The 17,814-nt window shown below is 56.1% G+C and overlaps 2 protein-coding genes across 6 annotated transcripts in view; both read right to left on the reverse strand.

Moving 5' to 3' along the window:
* The window catches only part of TPD52L2 (TPD52 like 2), an 18,289-nt gene extending 7,017 nt beyond the window's left edge, over positions 1–11,272 (reverse strand). For 3 of the 5 annotated variants that reach the window (XM_023742517.1, XM_004370160.2, XM_004370158.2), the window contains exons 1-5: positions 11,128–11,272; positions 7,792–7,937; positions 5,840–5,988; positions 5,075–5,134; positions 827–928 (exon numbers count right to left, since the gene is read on the reverse strand). In XM_023742517.1, the coding sequence (XP_023598285.1) occupies positions 827–928; positions 5,075–5,134; positions 5,840–5,988; positions 7,792–7,937; positions 11,128–11,146 (476 nt within the window). In that variant the 5' untranslated portion in view covers positions 11,147–11,272. Of the gene's footprint in view, positions 1–826; positions 929–5,074; positions 5,135–5,839; positions 5,989–7,791; positions 7,938–9,849; positions 10,010–11,127 lie in introns of all 5 variants that reach the window. The other 2 variants (XM_023742514.1, XM_023742501.1) reach the window with 2 other exon arrangements.
* A 2,474-nt stretch (positions 11,273–13,746) lies between these two features.
* On the reverse strand, positions 13,747–15,230 carry ABHD16B (abhydrolase domain containing 16B). Its single transcript, XM_004370504.1, has one exon. It carries the CDS (start codon positions 15,157–15,159, stop codon positions 13,747–13,749), a length of 1,413 nt encoding a protein of 470 aa, XP_004370561.1. The 5' UTR covers positions 15,160–15,230.
* Positions 15,231–17,814: the final 2,584 nt, after the last annotated feature.

The raw sequence follows: 17,814 nt of genomic DNA on the forward strand, positions 1-17,814 counted from the left end.
GTCCCCACCCCCACCTGTACACACAACGCCCTTGGGGGGCCCGTCCCCACCCCCACCTGTACACACAATGCCCTTGGGGGGCCCATCCCCATCTCCACATGTACAGACAATGCCCGCAGGGGGCCCGTCCCCACCCCCACCTGTACACACAACGCCCTTGGGGGGCCTGTCCCCACCCCCACTTGGACACGAGGATGAGGTGCAGCGCGCTCCAGGCCCACCCTCCTCACCACTGCAGGTCAGAGGAGGGCCGGCGGCACAGCCACAGGCAGGGCAGGAGACACTGGTGAGGCCCCTACGTGGCCAGACGTTAGATGTCCTGGGTGAGCGGGTGTGCGGCCGCCGCACGCCTGAGCTGCCCAGTCCACGCCCTGTCCCCAGTCGCTGCCTGTGAGGGCAAGACTCTGGGAGAGCACGTGCAGGCTGAGCCCCGGGCACCTGGCCGCATGCTGGCGTCCAGCAAGCATCTCTCTGAGAGCGCAAACGCCAAGGAATCGACGTGGGGGCTTTTCCTGGGGACAGCTGTGACCCGCCCGAGACAGATCCCCACTCTGGCATGCCTGGCCCCCGGTCGGCTCCTCCCAGTAGACCGTCCACACCAAGCGCCGCCTCCACCGATTCTGAGCTGTCACCGTCAGGAGAGGTGACCAGCGGCTTTGACGACCACCTTTCCTCCCCTGAGGATACGGAAGTGGAGGCAGACACACAAGGCTAAGACCAGGGCTGGCGTGGCTGCAGTCAGGGTGCCAGGACCGCCTCACCCAGGCTCCCCCAGAAGCCTGTAAAGGCCAGACCGCAAGGCAGAGCAGAGCAGTGGGCATCTCACCTCATGTCGCCAAGCTTTCTGCTGATTGCGGAGCCCACAGTAGACAGGGCAGCCGAAGTCTTCTGTCCTGCCTGTGAGAGTGTTTCTTGAGTCTTCTTGTAGCTGGGAAGAAGCAACGTAAGTCTGATCAACCAGATGGGAGAGGCAGGCCACCTGCAGCCCAGGAGCACACACAGCCCAGCACTCAGAGGCCCCGCAGGGACAGAGAAGGAGTCAGAGATATGAGCACCCGCCTGGTTGCTACGGAGGGGACCCAACCTGTCCCCGTGGCCCTCATGCACTGAGCTCTTAGCTTTGCTAAGCTACATCTCCCCAACCCTGTGACGGTACTCTGCTCTTCTGGTCTTACTGCTCAACTCCTGCATCCACGTGAGACCTGCCTGCCCCAGCCATCCGCTCCACTCTTCTCCTTGGAGAGCAGAGCCCAGACCGAGGCCCGCAAGGCTGGGGCGGGGCAGGACGGTCTTCTCAACAGCCCCTCACCACGCGGAAGGGAACCCAATCGACGCACACTGGATGCTCCCACCTTCTCTCATATAAGCAGGACCCATAAGGGAGGATTCTGAGCCCAGCCACGTCCACACCCAGACAGTGGAGGTGGAGTGCTCATAAGTGCACACATGTGGATGTGTGGGGTCAGCGCTCCCCAAAATGGGGGCATCGGGTGCACAGCTTCCTGCTGCACCATTTGCAAAGTGAGCATCTGGTCTCGGAACCAAATGAAGACCCTTATTTCCATCCTCTCCCCCCAAGCACAGCAGCATGCAGGACACAGCTCCGTGTCCTCACATCAGCCTGGCTTCTGCAATATGGCAAAGAGCCACACAGGCCAGACGCTGCAGCCACAGGCCAGCTAGGGCCATGGACCACCCTGGGAAGGACACCTGGCGCTGCCTGCCCCATCCAGCTGCCTCCAGAAACAAAAGGCAGAACATGTGGCAGCCTTTAACGTGACAAAACCCATCACCAAATCCTGAACCCAAAGTCCTTGGCCACAGCGCTCCGCTTAGTCAAGGCAGGAAGCCTCAGGCCAGTATCGAGACCTTCCAGGCTGTCTCAGCACCACCGGTCACCACCCAAGAGGCTTCTTTCCAGATCAGCCTGACTAGCCCGAAATGGCACCAGCCTCCTCCCGTCGCTGCCAGAACCAGCGGGTCGCAGTGGCACAAGAAGCCGACAGTGGTGCCCTGGGCCCAGCTCTGCGCCTTCCCCAGCCCATCCCCATCCTCCCTGAGGGCTGGCTCCCACCTGGGCTCCTGCTGACAAAGCCTCCTCCTGCTTCTTCCAACTGCTGCTCCACACAAGCCCTACTCACCTGGCCTCGGCCCATCCCCGCTTTGGTCTCCCTTCTTAATGCTCCAGCTGGCCCATACTGGGTCCCAGTTCTGCTGTGACCGCTCTCCAGACCCCGGTCCTGCCCCTGTGGCCTCACCAACCCGGAGGGGTCTCCCAGCATGGGGCGTCTTCTAGCCCATTCCCGGGGCAGGGCATCCTCAGTTAGCGGCGGAACTCTGCTCACTACGCAGAGGGTCCTCTCATGCTTCCTCGGGTCCCAGAAAGCCAAGGTCTCAAGTACATGTTATATGTGACAGCAATACACTTTGGAAACTTCCTGAAGTCTCCAGAACGCTGAGTTTACCTTAGTTTCCAGAAAGGTTGGTAAATTAGTCACATATCATTGTTAACCCAATCCTGAAACCTGGAAGTGTTTAGCAAGGCGGAGAGAAAGAAATCCTAAAACACTTGCAGAACAAATCGCTTCTGAATTTCCCAAAGTCAGTAACTAGTCAAGAATCCAAATTCTAAGCTTGAGGGGAATCTGACTACCAGCAATTCCTCTCATGCTGGATCAGGAGCAAAACCCAGCACTGTGTTGGCAGTGCAATGACGCAGACCAGACCCACTAACCCTGAGGACGGGGGAGCAAAGCTGAGAGCAGGGTCAAAACCAGGCCACAGCAATGCTCACAGATCACCACAGTCCACACACTCTGTTCGGAGGGTTCCATGTGGCCTCCACTCTACTCTCCCCAGGAGCCCTCCAAGCCAGGTGGGCCTGTCATTCACCATCGACCTGACAGGGACTTCACCCCGTGCCACCACCACCTGCTCGGGACTCTGGAAAGACGAGACAGTAAAGGTGAGGGGTCCCGGGTGAGTGACAGCACACAGCGCGCAGCAGCTCAGCACAAGGGCCTCGGAGCCTTCCCAGCACCCCTACCCTCCAGAGGCCCCACCCAAGACCTCACTCCGTTACATACTGTCACTTCAAAATGGGTTAAGTAAGATTATCTGCAGGAAACTGAAGTTTTGGTACCCCTGGATCACAGTTACTTTTTACAAAACACCACATAAATGATATAAAATGACCTGCGATTTTTAATTTCAGAAATGCAATTCAGAATATCTTAAGGGCTGCCTTTTTTGCAATAACAAACACACGAAACCCTGTTAACGTTCTACAGTTTGCTGAAGGAAAACAGTCTCAAGCAGAGAATTCAGAGAAGTATCTCCACAGAGTCTGCGTTTGGGCCGTCAGTATGCTGCAGCTGGTGCCTCAGCCTCCCCTTCGCCTAGACCAGTCTCTCCCCCGGTGGGGAGTGTGACCCTCAGCCAGTGAATGGTCCAATGAGATGCAAGTGGGGGCCTCCTCTCGCTTGTCCATGACATGTCCTCCCCTACCAGACAGGGAAGGCCCGTCTGACCATGTTCTCTGGCAATGGTGACAGCACTTCCTTCCAGATAGAGATGGTCTTCAAATACGACACCCAGTTTACAAGGTGTGTAATCAGACTGCAACAGATTCTCCAAGGTGTCACAACCTAGTTTCAGGGTCTTCAATGAGACACCTGGAGTCACCGTGAGCTAGCAGCTGTGACACAGTCCTCCTCCCAGAGCAGAACCTTGGTTAAACCTACCCACCGTGACTCCCAGCGGCTCACACTCCATGTGACTGACAGTGCAGAACCTTCTAGAACAAAAGGAGCTCTTCCAGACCCCACTGGCCGGCCCCAAGCCACACCTCCCTCACCTGGAACCAGAAATGCAAGGATGCTCTCAGGACCCGATGGAGGACAAAACGAAACAAGACCAGTCAGACAAACACGCTGCCACCAGCAGGGTTAGGCCGGCTGGCACTTGGCAGCTTTGCCTGCTTAAAAGCCCAAGAACTTTGAGCTACAGATGCTCTTTGGGCCCCTCAGAGCCCGTTGATGAGAGCACGCCAGCTCAGTGAGGTCACGTGAGGCCTGGCGACTCAGTGGCATTTCCTTCTAAGGCTACTCCCCATCCTGCTACGCCGTCTGCACCGCGTCCATCCTGCTGCGCCGTCTGCCCCGCTGCGCCCCATCCGCCCTGCTGTGCCATCTGCACCCCGTCCACCCTGCTGCACCCCGTCCGCCCTGCTGTGCCATCTGCACCCCATCCACCCTGCTGCACCCCATCTGCCCTGCTGCTCCGTCTGCGTCCCGTCCCTCCTGCCTGCCCCGCTGCACTGTTTGCGGCCCGTCCACCCCGCTGCTCCGTCTGCACCCTGCCCACCTCACTGCGCCCCGTCTGCCCCGCTGTGCTATCTGTACCCCGTCCGCCCTGTTGCACCATCTGCGCCGTCAGCCCCGCTGTGCCATCTGCACCCCATCCACCCTGCTGCGCGCCATCTGCCCCGCTGCTCCGTCTGCGTCCCGTCCGCCCCGCCGGCCCCGCTGCACTGTTTGTGCCCCATCCACCCCACTGCTCCGTCTGCACACTGTCCGCCCCACTGCACCCCATCCACCCTGCTGCGCCCCATCCGCCCCGCTGCTCCGTCTGCGCCCCATCCGCCCCACCGCGCCATCTACGCCCCGTCCATCCCATCTGCCCCGCTGCGCTGTCTGCACTGTCCCTCCTGTGCCATCTGTGCCCCATCTGTTCCACCTGCCCCGCTGCACCATCTACACCCCGTTTGCTCCACGGCTGTCTGTGCCGTGTCCGCCCTGCTGTACCCCGTCCATCCCGCTGTGCCGTCTGTGCCCCACTGCCCCCATCTGTCCCACTGCACCCTATTCAGCAAGAGTATAAAGCATAGCGTGGCCTCCTTCACTTGTATTTAAGAAAAAGTAGATTAAGAAAAGAGCCAGCAAACACCAGAACTCCGTCTCTGTCAAGCACACACCACCCTCCAGGTCAGGAGGAAGAGCGAGAGGAGGGACAGAAGGGAGGAAGGGCGGGAGGAGGGAAGGAGGGGCGGTGCTGGCAGGCCACAGGCACTCACAGGTCGGACTGGGTCACTTTCTCATTCCACTCTCCAAGTTTCTCAGAAGTTTTCATGTAGCTAGAAACAGAAAGTCTGTGATGAAAAATTTAGAAAAACTACTTCAATTCAGGCTTCAAACTGTCTGTGGAATTCTGAAGACAGAAAAGGACCCGACGGCAGAAACGGCAAACCACGGGCTGGCCTGCGGATGGCCTGCTGCCTTGACCACGCCCCCACCACTGCTCAGCACACGTGCAGGGCTAGGTGAGCCCAGGTGAGGCTGCTGGGAGCCACTCGTTCCTGCCAGTCAGGCCTGAGGCAGTACTCAGTGGGCAGTCACTGCTGCAGGGAAGATGGCAGGGCACAGCCACCCGTGGCTGAAGCATCTCCCCAACAGCCACCTGTTGGGTGCGTTTAGCAGAGCCGCAGACCCAAGGCTGAGTCAGAGGTGGTGCGCCCCAAATTCAGAAGAGCTGAGGCGCGTCTGGGTAAAGGCCTAGGTTGTGCAACTAAGCGCTGGTGAAGGGCTCTGTGGGCACCCCAGCAGGCCCTGAGTTACAGGACACAGAGATGTCACACGGGACCATGACATGCATCTGCCCACCCAGTTTCCACCTGGACAACGAGCAGGATGCCTGTGGGTGGGCTCTGTGCTCTGAGCATAAATGCACACAGGCCCCAAGCCACAGGGCTGGTCCTGGCACACTGGGTCTCTCTCTTCCGGCAGGGCCCGTCCCCAGGTACTCAGGCTCTGTCCTGTCTGCCCGTGGGGTGGGTACCTACGCGCTGGATCCCTGCACGTCGTGCCAGCTCTTGGATAGGTTCTGCCGCAGCCCGTCCAGGGCGGAGAGGCCTAGCTTCCTCTTCAGCTCCCCACAGTGCCTCTCCTTGGCTGCCAGGACCTGACGCAAAGTGACGATTTCCTCTTCCACCTGCAAAAGGCACGAGCTGACGTGACCAGCCATCACTACGGCAGGAAGCGACTAATGCCCAGCATACGCTAACACTCTCTGCTCACGGAGACATCACTGGTCCCAGGAGCAGGCCCTGTGGCAGACACCTGGTCTACTTTTAACTGGTACAAGCACCCCAACTTCTTCTGGAGCACAGTCCCAACCCCCAAGCCAGGTGGTCTTGGGGGCCGCACATCAGTGCTCAGCCCCAGGGCTCGCCCTGGATGAGCATGTGCCAAGCTGGCTCAATAGACCTCTTCCCCAGGCCCTGGGCAGGTGCTGACAGAAGCCTGTCTGCCTTCTGGGCCTGGACAAGAAAAGTCTGAAAGTGCCGGCAGCCAGGCCTAGCTGCAGTCATGAGGAGTTTTCACATGCAGGGGGATGGACAAAAACAGCTCTATGCATCTATGTCGCTAGGTCAGCTTCAACCCTCAGGGCAAGCCAGTTACACAGACCAGAAAGTGCCGGCAGCCAAGCCCACCTGCAGCCATGAGGGGGCTTCACACGCAGGGGCGATGATGGACAGAGACAGCTCTATGCATCTACGTTGCTAGGTCAGCTTCAGCCCTCAGCACAAGCCAGTTACACAGACCAGAAAGGAAACTCTTTTGTATGTAAGCAGGTTTGGGCTGGGCTAGAAAACGACTCCAGGGAACAAAGCCTTGAGCTTTCTCAGGTCTTCAAATATCATGGCTTTTGAAAGGAGCACCCTTAACAGCTTTCCTGCTTTAGAAAGAGTTCTCAACGTCCTCAGCTCCTGCAGGAACACCTATTCTAAAAACATTCCCTTTCTTGGAACAGTGACTACAGAGAGGCACTAAATACCAGCTCACAGCCCTACATGTCACTAGACCTTGCTTTAGAAAACAATTTTGACAAGAAATCATTAAAAATCACGTACAGTCACCTAAAGCCAAACTCCCACCCCTCCAGGTACACCACCAGTGACCAGAACGTTCCACTTACGGTCTGATGGCGCACAGGCTTTGTGGAGTCTGGCTGTCTTAGACAGCATGTAGCTGAAATCTGTGACACAAGACCTTCCTGCCTTGGCAATTCCACCCTGAAAAAGACCTTGTGGCTTTCCTTTCTAAACCAACATATTCTGAAATAAAATGCAAAGCCTTCACCACCTGGACTTCTTACTACCTCTCCCTTAACCTTCTCTTGATGCAGGACAGCTGTGTAATTTCCCCCAGTGATCCGAAACCCAGTCCTGGGCTGAGGCTTGCCTGCAGGACCCACTCTGTCCAGATCCAGGACTGGATCCAGAACGTACCAAGAACACCATGAAGACAGAGCCAAGCCCATGACACCCAGGGCTCCCGCCCCGGATTCTAGAAACTAAAGTGAGCCACTATTTAACGCCGTGTCACGGGGTGAGAAGGAACGTGAAGTCATCCTCCTGGTTTGATAAAAACTATGCCCAGAGACTCTTGCTCTCAATTCCAATTTTCCCCTTAAGGGACTCTTGCTTAAAGATCAATGGAAAAAGTTTTTAAAATGTATCTTTTACAAAAAAGTATCTTTAAAAGAAAGATTAAAATCCAGGGCAGACAGCACCTAGCATTCTATGGGGTCTTGAAAATGACTGGCATTCACAGAGCAGCTGTCTGCGCAGTGTCCTCCCAACCAAGCACAGTGGTGGCTGGACAGGTTCGGATCCTGCCTCCACCAGCGGCTCTGAGTGCAGTGCAATGGTGACCCCCAGGGCAACTCCTCCAGAGCAGGGCCAGCACCCTGGCCCCTCATTAACCCTGGAGCACCCTGTAGCACAGTCACCTTGGCGAGCTCAGCCCTGAGCTCCTCTTCTTCAGCCTCTGTCAGGCCCTCGGCAGCAGGAGTCCGGGCAGCCACACCTGTGTCAACAGGGACGTCCATCATGGAGTCGGACAGCAGACCTTTGTGAGGAGAGTTCAGGTTGATATCTACCAGAGACAAAGCGAGGTCAGAGAGTGTCCAGTAGAAAGCTGTCAAGAAGGAAACAGGGTAGGAGTCTCCACAAAGGGAGAAAGCAAAGGTGGAAGGGCAAAGAGGGTGGCTGGGAGAGACCGTTGAGACTAACAGCCTCTTTTCTGGAAGACGGGATGGGCCATCAGATGGAGGGCAGCCCATCCAGGAACTCCGGCCACCACAAAGCAAACCCCACACCAGGTGCATCGCTTCTGGGCACTGGGGATGCTGGAGCAGACAGCTACCCTAACTCTGGTTTCCCTGTGGGGATACAACTTTCCAACTGAGGAAACCCTCACTACAAACAAGGAGCTTGATCTAACAGATCTTCCACTTTTCAGAGTGAAGGAACTTAATACGGCTATAAACACAAGAAGGCTCACTTTCCACCCAGCTGTCTGCCAGGGCCCACGTGAAAATTATACACAGAAGCCTGTGCCAGCCGCCCAGCCCCTACAGGGAGTCAGCAAAACAAAATCCGTTAGTCCAGTCCGCAACAGTCATCAGGGGGCCAGTCGGCACCCTCTGGGCACAGCATGGGGACACTGCCACCACATACACTTGTGATACCCCCAGGTCAGGTGTTCATCTCACACTCCTTCCCCTTCACATTAAACATATCTACCTGTCTGCACACTTTTCTTTGAGACACCACCCAGGGGAAGACAGCCTACTTCAGTCCTTTCCAACCCCAAACACGAGTACAGCAGCACCCTCCCTTGTCCAAGGTTTCAGTTACCCGCAGTCAACCTCGGTCCGAAAATGTTAAATGGACAGCGTGATGAAATCTTGCACCGTCCTGCTCTGTCCCACCTGAGGACCACGTTCACATAACTTCTACTACAGTACAACGTTATAATTGGTCTATGTTACTATTAGTGATCGTTGGTAACATCTTACCATGCCTGTCTTATAAATCAAACTTCATCACAGATACGTATACACAAAACAAAACATAGCATTTATAGATGCTGTGAGCGTTTATAAATGCTCAGTACTATACATGGTTTCATGCATCCACGGGGGGCGGGTCTCGGTATGTGCCCCCCACGGATACAGGGGAACTATTGTACTGTTCATCACTTCTCATACAAGCAGCACTGAAACATCCTCCCTCTTAACCAGCACATCCCTGCTACCGATTTAATAAATTAACAAAAAGCAAAATGCCTTTAATTGCAGATATGTCTGTCTTCTGCAAAAATCCTAAGTCTAAGAAAAACAAATTTCATCTAAAACCAAAGCTATTCTACTAAAAAGTGTGTTATTTCCTTACTGTGGAGCTGGAGCTGCCCACTTCCTTGGCACTCAACGTATGTTTACTAAACGAAACGTGTCCACTTTTTTATTAACCGATCCGATTCTCAACTGAGATCAACTGACGTGTACCCATTATGTTGAACCTACTCAAGTTCAGGAAATGCCTTGAAATTGCTACAATTTTTATCCTGGATTTTTAAAAAATAAATGAAGGCCCTTGAGCAGTTTCTACCTGCAAAGCTAGAATTAGCTCCCACAGAAATCACCCCCAGGTAGAAACTGGGCACTTGGCAAACGTGTACCAGGTACTGCACCATCACGCTGTGTGAACGCCAACATCAGCACACCCTGCAAGCAGATGCTACTCACATCTGCATTTACAGAAGAGGAGACTGAGGCCAGAAGAGAGTCCTACCACAGGTCCCACAGAGAGTAAGGGTGAGACCAGGGCCTCAGGCAAAACTAGAGGGCTAGAATCCTCCATGCTGCGTAAGTCCTAGCTCTCTAGCCTGTATACTCATCTGTAAAGCGGCAGACCAATCTCAAAGTCTGTCCTGAAAATGTAAAAAGGTCATTTGAGAAATGGGCTTAGAATGGTGTCCGGCATGTAAAAAAACAAAAACTCACTGTTGTCATGTCACTTCCAACTCATGGCGACCTCACATGTTACAGAATAATATGGTTTTCTGGGCTGTAATCTTAACAGAAGCAGATGGCCATGCCTTTCTTCTGTGGTACTGCTGGGTGGCTTCAACCGCCAACATTTATAGTAGCCGAGAGGAGAGACCTGGCATATAATAAGTGCTTACTGTAATTCTCAAGATCAGAATCCAGTAATTTTGATACTTAACTAAATTACAGATGCAAGTCGTCTTGTGAATTTGCCTTTGTGAAGAAGTATCAGAACCCAGGATTTTTGATGCTCCCTTACTTCGAAGTAAATGTCAAAAGTAGAAAAACCTGCAGAGTGTATTCAAACCCAGAGATCCTAATGCTTGGTAAGTTTGCTGAGGCAGGTGGAACAGAAGAGCATCCTGATCTGACTGTAGCTGCCTCAGCCTAGGAGCTCAGCATCCCCTCTAGAGCTCCAAAACAGAAAACAGACTCTTAGCATCTTCTCAAGATTCTACTCCCCTGGGCCTGCTCCGGAGTCCTCGTGGCTCACTGGTTAAGAGCTCAGCTGCTAACCCAAAGGTCAGCAGTTCGGATCCACCAGCCGCTCCCTGGAAACCCTACGGGGCAGTTCTACTCTGTTCTGTAGGGTCACTAGGAGTATGAACGACTGGACGGCAACGGGTTTTGTTTTTTGGGTTTGGGCCGCTCCACACCCCAGAGGCCGTATCAAACTGGTCTGGGTGCCTGTTCTGGAAACAGGCCTAGTGTTCTGGGTGTGCCCCTGACTCACTCCGCCCTTCTCCCCATGTGGCAATCCCTAAGTAGACTGGGCCCCAGCAGGTTGCCACCCAAGGGGCGCAGCGCTGAACGCGAGAACGGTTTCACCTCCGCTCCCCCGGAACGGCCACAACAATCGGCCCCGATCCAGGGCCAGACAGAGTGTCCCGGAGGGCCCTGGGTTGGGATGGTGGACGGCGGGCTGGGGGTGAGCGGGATAACGATAGCTGCCTGGGATGAGGAAAACAAAATCTCCGGGAACGAGGGGAGGGCGCCGGGAAGCGGTCCCCCGAGCGGTTCCAGGGGAGGTCGGGAGGGCCGCGGATGCGGGGATGGGAAGCAGCCCGACCACCGGGATCTCCGAGGACAAGGGCCTGGGAGCTGAAGAGGGGCCACCGTACACAGCACGGACAGGGGCTGAAGGGACAGGGAATCCGCGACGAGACCCTGGGAGGGGCGGAGCACCAGGCAGCCAGGCCCATCTGCGGCGGGGGAGCCAAGCCCAGCGGGTACCTTGGCCGGCGGGATCCATGTTCAGGCGGCGGCCGGGCCGCAGCAGGCGTCGAGGTCGGGGTCGCGAGCGCGAGGAGCCGGACGAGCAGCGCCGGGAATCGCTCGCCGCGTACACACGAACCAGCGGAATCGCCTCTGCGGCTGAAGCGTTACGCAATCAGAAACGCGACGGCCCACTTCCGCCCTATCACGTGCCCCGCCCTCGTCCCGCCCACCATGGGCTGTGTGCAATGAGGGCGTTCTTCGGCCTAGTCGCTGCTCAGCGCTCCAACCTGATAGGCTGAGCCTGTGGAGGTAGCAGGAAAGCGAGGTCGGGTTCTGAGGGAAATCCCTCCTTGGTCGACTCCACCAGCGAGACGCGCAGGTAGAACGGTCCGGAGGAGCAGGAGCACGGGAAGGTGGGAAGTGGGACGATCGGTCAAGATGGCGCTAAGGAAATCCAGGGCTGGGTCCCAGAGGGCCTTGAGGGGAGTTGTAGCTGCTTGTGGTGCTAACGGTTAAGCGCTCACTACTAACAGAAATGTTGGCGGTTCGAACCCACCCAGAGGCGCCTCGGGACACAGACCTGGCGATCTGCTTCCGACAGGTCACAGCCTTGAAAACCCTTTGTAGCGGGTCTACTGTGCACCCTTGGGGTTGCTGTGAGTCGGAATCCACTCGACAGCAACTAACAACACGAGCGTCTAGGCTCATGCACCTCCATGGGTCATGACGACTCAGACCCCATGAGATCCTCTTCAAGGCTTGACCTCCTCACTTTTTTTTTTTTTTAATTGTGCTTTAATTGAAAGTTTACAGTTCAAGTTAGTTTCCCATACAAAAATTTATACACACGTTGTTATGTGATCCTAGTTGCTCTCGCTATGATGTGACAGCACACTCCTCCTTTCCACCCCGGATCTCCCGTGTCCATTCAATGAGCTCCTGTCCCTTTTTGCTTTCTCATCGAGCCTTCGGACGGGAGCTGCCCATTTAGTCTCATGTATCTACTGTTTTCACGAGTATCATTTTATGTCTCATAGTCCAGTCTAATCTTTGTCTGAAGAGCTGGCTTCGGGAATGTCTACCTCCTCACTTTAGGGTCAGCAACTCGCCCCCTAGTCTTTTTTCCCCTCCCTTTTTCAGTCTGTTCTTCTGCGGATGTATTGCTGTATGGGGGTTGTGCAAAAAAAGAATTGACCAGCCAGGCCGCCCCCACCTGGTTGCTGGAGTCATCTTGGCCCCTGAGTTCTTCTAGTCCAGTGCCCCTCTGCTGGGTCTACACTCTGACACTGGCCTTATGGCTGCCGAGTTCCCATGGGCATAGACACCCTGGAGGGAAGCCCTCTCCCACGATGCCCAGCCCTGTGCCAGGTCACCCCAGTATTGGCTAACCCTATTCACAGCAGTCCTGTGAGCCAGGCCTGATGAGGGAACGGAGGTGTAGGGAAGTTAAAGTAACTTGTCTAAGGTCACACAGCTGGTTGAGGGGCTTCCGGCACAGACTGACTTCAAAGGAGAGGCACAGAGACACAACCCAGCTCTGCTAAAACAAGTCCACTGACTTCCCTTCCTTGGTTCCTACCTGCCCCTGGAAGAAAGTCCTTAAATGGTATTCAGACCCTTTAAGCCCTGGCCCCTAAGGACTGTGCCCTCCCCTTCAGGCTACAGCCTGGCCACTGCAGCAAAGCCTGTTCCACTGCCCCTCCCTTCACCTGGCTAGTTCCTCTGGGCAGGTGTCTTCTGGTACCCCAGGCCCTGTAGGTGCCTCTTCTGCTCTCACAGACCCAAGTGCTTCCCCATACTCTAGTGCTGCCAATACTATGCCTGCTCCACTGGCCTTTTTAGAGTCTCTGATCCCAACCTATCCTGGCCAGGCCCTTTCTCAGGGGCTGGGAACAACAGAGACAGCTGATGGTGCCTGCTCCATGCAGTTCAGGGTAGACAATAAGGAATAAATCACAGCTGGTGTTGAGCAGAGGCCTTGTCTCCTCTGTGTCGAGTCCCTGTGCCAGGAGCAAGTGGTCAGTGCAGGTGTGCCTGTAGCCCCGTATGGACATGTCGCTGTGTGGACCTGTCACTCCAAGTCTGTGGTACAGCTGTGAATCCCCTCCCATAGATGCCTGGAGTGTGGAGGTGGGGAGAGGATCCTAACACTCTGCAACATTACACTGGCTGCAAAGACCTACAAAACGCATTCCTTGCAAAAAAAGCTGGGGTAATGTGTGTGTACACTTTAACAGCGAGCCGGTGTGTTTCCAGAAGTGTCCTTGTGACCCAGGCAGGGTTCAGGGTGCCTCCCCGTAGCCCTAGTTCCCACTGTCCTGTTGTGGTTATCAAAGCACCCGTCACACAGTATTGTCACAAACTGGGTCAGGTTAATTTTTACATTCCCTTTCGGTGCTGGGCGCAAACTGGGACGTCCAAAAGTGTTTGTGGGAAGAGAAAGGAGGGAGGAAGGCAGAAGGCCCGCCCAGGTGAGGGGTCCACAAGAGTCTCTGTGTATTGCTCTACCCTCCTCCCAATTCCATCTCCACCTCCCTGAGAGAAATCCCTGCCTGCATCCACATCCACGGACAGGGCCAGCTTTATGGGCTGGGGGTGTCGGAAGGGGAGCACGTGAGCCGCAGAGAAAGTGGGCTATGGCGCCCAGGGCAGCTCGAAGTCTTGCGGCTCCAGCGGGCTGCAGTGAGTGGCCTCCAAGTTCTTGAGGTGCTTGCGAGCCAGGAACAGCGCGAGCTGCCGGCGTCGCCGCGTGCTCAGGCCCTGGCCCACTAGCCAGGGAAAGGCGAGCCCGTGCGGCCCCCAGGTCTCCTCACTCTCCAGCTGCTCCTCGCAGCGCGCGCGATAGGAGCGCAGCAGCTCCAGGCACCACTCGTCGTCCACGCGGTAGCGTGCGTAGAAGGCGGCCTCCTGCGCCAGGCTGCTGACGCGCAGCCAGCGTACCACGACTGCTCGGCCCTCGCGCGCCATCACGGCTGGGTAACGGTGCTGCAGCAGACGCAGCAGGAGCTCGTTGCCGCGGTTGCCCTCCACGTCGCCGGGCGGCAGGGGGCGCAGGAAGCCCGAGGTGCTGACCACGTCGTCCTGCGTGCGCCGGAGGAGCAGCACTGGCCCCGGGTAGCGGCACAGCTGTTCGGCCACGTTGAGGTTGAAGTGCTCGCGCACGGTGCGCACCACCAGCCCCTTCCAGCTGTGAGGCATGACCTTTAGCGCCAACGGCACCAGGTCGTCAAAGGTGGCGTCGAGCACCAGCGCGCCCAGCTCTGGGTACGTCATGGTGGCCCAGGTGGCCGTGAAGCCGCCAACGGACCAGCCGTAGACCACCACGTGCGCGGGCGTGAAGTGCAGGCGGTGCAGCGCGTACTTGACCACCACGTCCATGGCGTTGGCGTCGTGCTGCGGGAACGGCGCGCCTGTGCTGCCCCCGAAGCCGGGGTGGTTCCAGCCCAGCACCGAGTAGCCCGCCTCGAGCGGCGCCGACAGGCAGCCCATCTCGTAGAAGCCGGCGTTGCCTTCGCAGCAGATGACGAGGCGCAGGCCGCGGCCGTGGCTGCCCGGGTTCTGGCGACGGTCCATGAACATGGTGTCGATCTCGTTGCCATCACAGGCCACCAGCTTGGCGCGCCGGCCTTGGTAGCGCTCCACGAGTCGCGCCTGGCCCTGCTGCAGCAGCGGCAGCAACGCACGCGTCATCAGGGACATGGAGCCGGGGTACACCAGCCAGCGGCCCAGCGAGTGAGCCAGCACGTAACTGGCGAGTTGGCCGGGCAGCTCGCGGATCTGCTGCAGGAAGCACTGCGCCTGGCTGCGCGCAGCGCGCGGCGGCCGCCCAGGCGCGTCCTCGCCCAACGCCGCGCCCTGCAGCAGCCATACGCCCGCTGCAGCTGCCGCGCACGTCAACGCACGGTGCCCGCTGCCGCCCCCGCCAGTGGCGCGCACGTCATCCCAGCGGAAGTCCACCGGCCAGCCGCGGAAATTGTAGGTGTAGTTGGAGGTCAGGTAGATCTTGAACACGTGCACCAACGCCTTCACGAAGCAGATGACACACATGGGCGCCGAGGCTACAGGGCACTGCACGCGAACTCCCACACCCAGTCGCCAGTCCGGGTCGCCGCGGGAGGCCCAGGCCCGGCCCAGCGGGCGGCAGCAGGGGTGAGCAACGCTCAGGGCTGGCGTGGGGCATACCTCCTTGGGGCTCAGCCCCCATGGCCTTTGTGACCTGTGCCTTCCAGAGGGGACTGTGGGGGGGTGGGGATCCGCGGGGGCAGGCCGGCTTTATGAGTCACTGTTGCTGGGGGAAGAGGCGAAACACAAAGGATTCCGAGGCCTGCTGGACCCCAAGTTCTGCCCCTCCCCCAAGACCCTGCAGCAGCCACACCCTCCCTAGGTTCTACCTGGCCCACCTCCCACCCACGCCTTCAGCAGTGCCCACCTCCCTCCTCCTTAAATGGGAGATGGATCAATAGGCAGGCCAGAAACCAACAGCCTGCACTTCTTCCTGGGAGGAGGGCTTCCTGCAGCCCTGGGCCAAGCTTGCACCCTCCCCAGCCTCCTGAGGTACCCACGCTGGGTAAAGAGGGGAGCCTGGGGCAGGAAAAAGCTGTTTTGGGGTTCTGATTGTTGAGAGTTTACAAAGAATATGTAGACTCCCCAAGTGGGCTGCGGCACTGGCTTCCCTGCACATAGGCTGCTGTGCCCCTCTGACCTCCACCCCACCCCCTGTGCTGGGGAGCAGCTCCAGGGACTTGGACCCTGTGGCATCACCCCTGGGGAGCACCAGGGGCTTCACCTGGCCAGGAGGAACTCAGGTCAGCTGTCCCCACCTTCTGCACTTTCTTTCCCAGGAAAGAGGGTGAGCACAAGATGGAAACCCCCACCTTTCCTGGATCCGCTTTTCTCAGTGCCAGCAGCGGCAATGACCTTCTCCAGGTGGGTCCTGCCTGGCTGGGGTTCCTCTTTTTCAGACCCTGGTCCAAGGCCTCCTCCCACCTAAACCACCCTGCAAGCTACGCCTTCCTCTTTTCTGAAGGGCCATGGCGGGTTCTCCCGTTTCTCCTGCATAGCAGAGCTCAAGCCCAGTGAAAGTGAAGGGGGCAGTACTAGAGTCCTGACGGGAGAGTCCCAGGGGAGGCAGGACTCAGAAGGCTGCCTTGACGGACCTGAAACATGTAAATGTTAATACCAGCTGTCTTAGGCTGGGTTCTCTAGAGAAACAAAACCAGTGAAGCACATATATTGAGAGAGAGACAAGAAGACAGAGAGAGATTTGTAACAAGGAAATTGTTCATGTGGTTGTAGAGGCTGGAATGTCCCAAGTCCGTGCATCAGGCATCAGGCTGGAGGCATCTCCTGACTCACATGGTTGCAGGGGCTGATGAGCACAAGATCAGCAGGTCAGACAGCAGGCTCCTGGCTCACAGGCTGCAGAGGCTGACAAATCCAACATCAGCAGGTAAGACAGCAGGCTGCTAGCTCAAGTCCCAAGAACTAGAGATCAGATGATGATGAGCCGGGTGCAGGATCCAGAGGACAACAAAAGCCAGCAAGCTTTGCCAGAAAGTTCATATATATTGGATACAGACCACACCTCCAGGAGAACTCCCTTTCAACTGATTGGCTGCTCATAGCAGATCTCACCATGGAGGTGAATACATTATATCAGATCACATTATGGAGGTGATTACATCATTACATAACTGCCAAACCACTGAGAATCATGGCCTAGCCAAGTTGACACACAACCCTAACCATCACAGTCTACCCTTTGTCAACTTGGCACCTGTACACATCTCCTTAAACCATACATAACCTCTAAATAAAGACACTTATAATGTCATACTTGGCACCCAGTATGATACAACTAACACGCATGCAACTGAAAATGCGCTACTTCTGTTTACATCTTATATTTTATAAATAAAGAAAACAAAAATATTTGAAGCACACACACAAGTAAGAAATACTCAACAATTACAGTCCTCATTTCTGCAACTGGTCATGTGGTCGTAGCTGGTATTTAGAACTACCTTCTTCCACCACCCATTCCGCATTCCCTTTACCCTCAGCAAGCACCTCAGCTGGTCATGGTTCTTTGCCTGGTGGGGTGACCCAAACCTTCATTCCTGAAGGGTCTGGGTCATTAGTAGTCATGTTGGAATTGGGTTGCTGTACTTTTCCATTGACTTTTAGTACTAAGAGATGCTCCAAGGGATCTCTTGTATTCCAGACATGCTCTTCCTTACCTCCATTGTGTAATATCAATCCAATTTCCTCTTGGTAATCAGGATCAATCACACCGGCCAATAGGGTGACTCCCTTTTTAGCCTGTTGATCCAGAGGCATAAGGAGCCCAAAGTGGCCAGGAGGCATACTTAACTTCCAGTTCAGTGGAATCAGTGATGTGTCTCCAGGTGGGAGCATTCCTCCCTTTGGAACTAAGACCTGTAGAACTGCAGAGCATAGGGTCATGGGGACAGGAAGCAAAAATTTTGCAAGTGGATCACTAGGGGTAGTAGTGAGTGGTGCCACTGCCGTTTCTACCCTTTGATTCCTGGACACATTAATCCTGGTTATGGGAGAAACAGCACCATATATTGGACCTGGTTTAGAGAATATACAGCCACCTGGAGAACATTGCCCCAACTCTGCAACGTATTGCCACCCAGCCTGTGCCATAGTTGTATCTTCAGAAGACCATTCCATCAT

Source organism: Trichechus manatus, unplaced genomic scaffold (genome assembly GCF_000243295.1).
Source record: "Trichechus manatus latirostris isolate Lorelei unplaced genomic scaffold, TriManLat1.0 scaffold00008, whole genome shotgun sequence".
NCBI lineage: Eukaryota > Metazoa > Chordata > Mammalia > Sirenia > Trichechidae > Trichechus > Trichechus manatus.

What these genes read in the sequence shown, in the direction of transcription:
- ABHD16B (XM_004370504.1), bottom strand. Translation starts at nt 15,159, where the DNA reads ATGTGTGTCATCTGCTTCGTGAAGGCGTTGGTGCACGTGTTCAAGATC.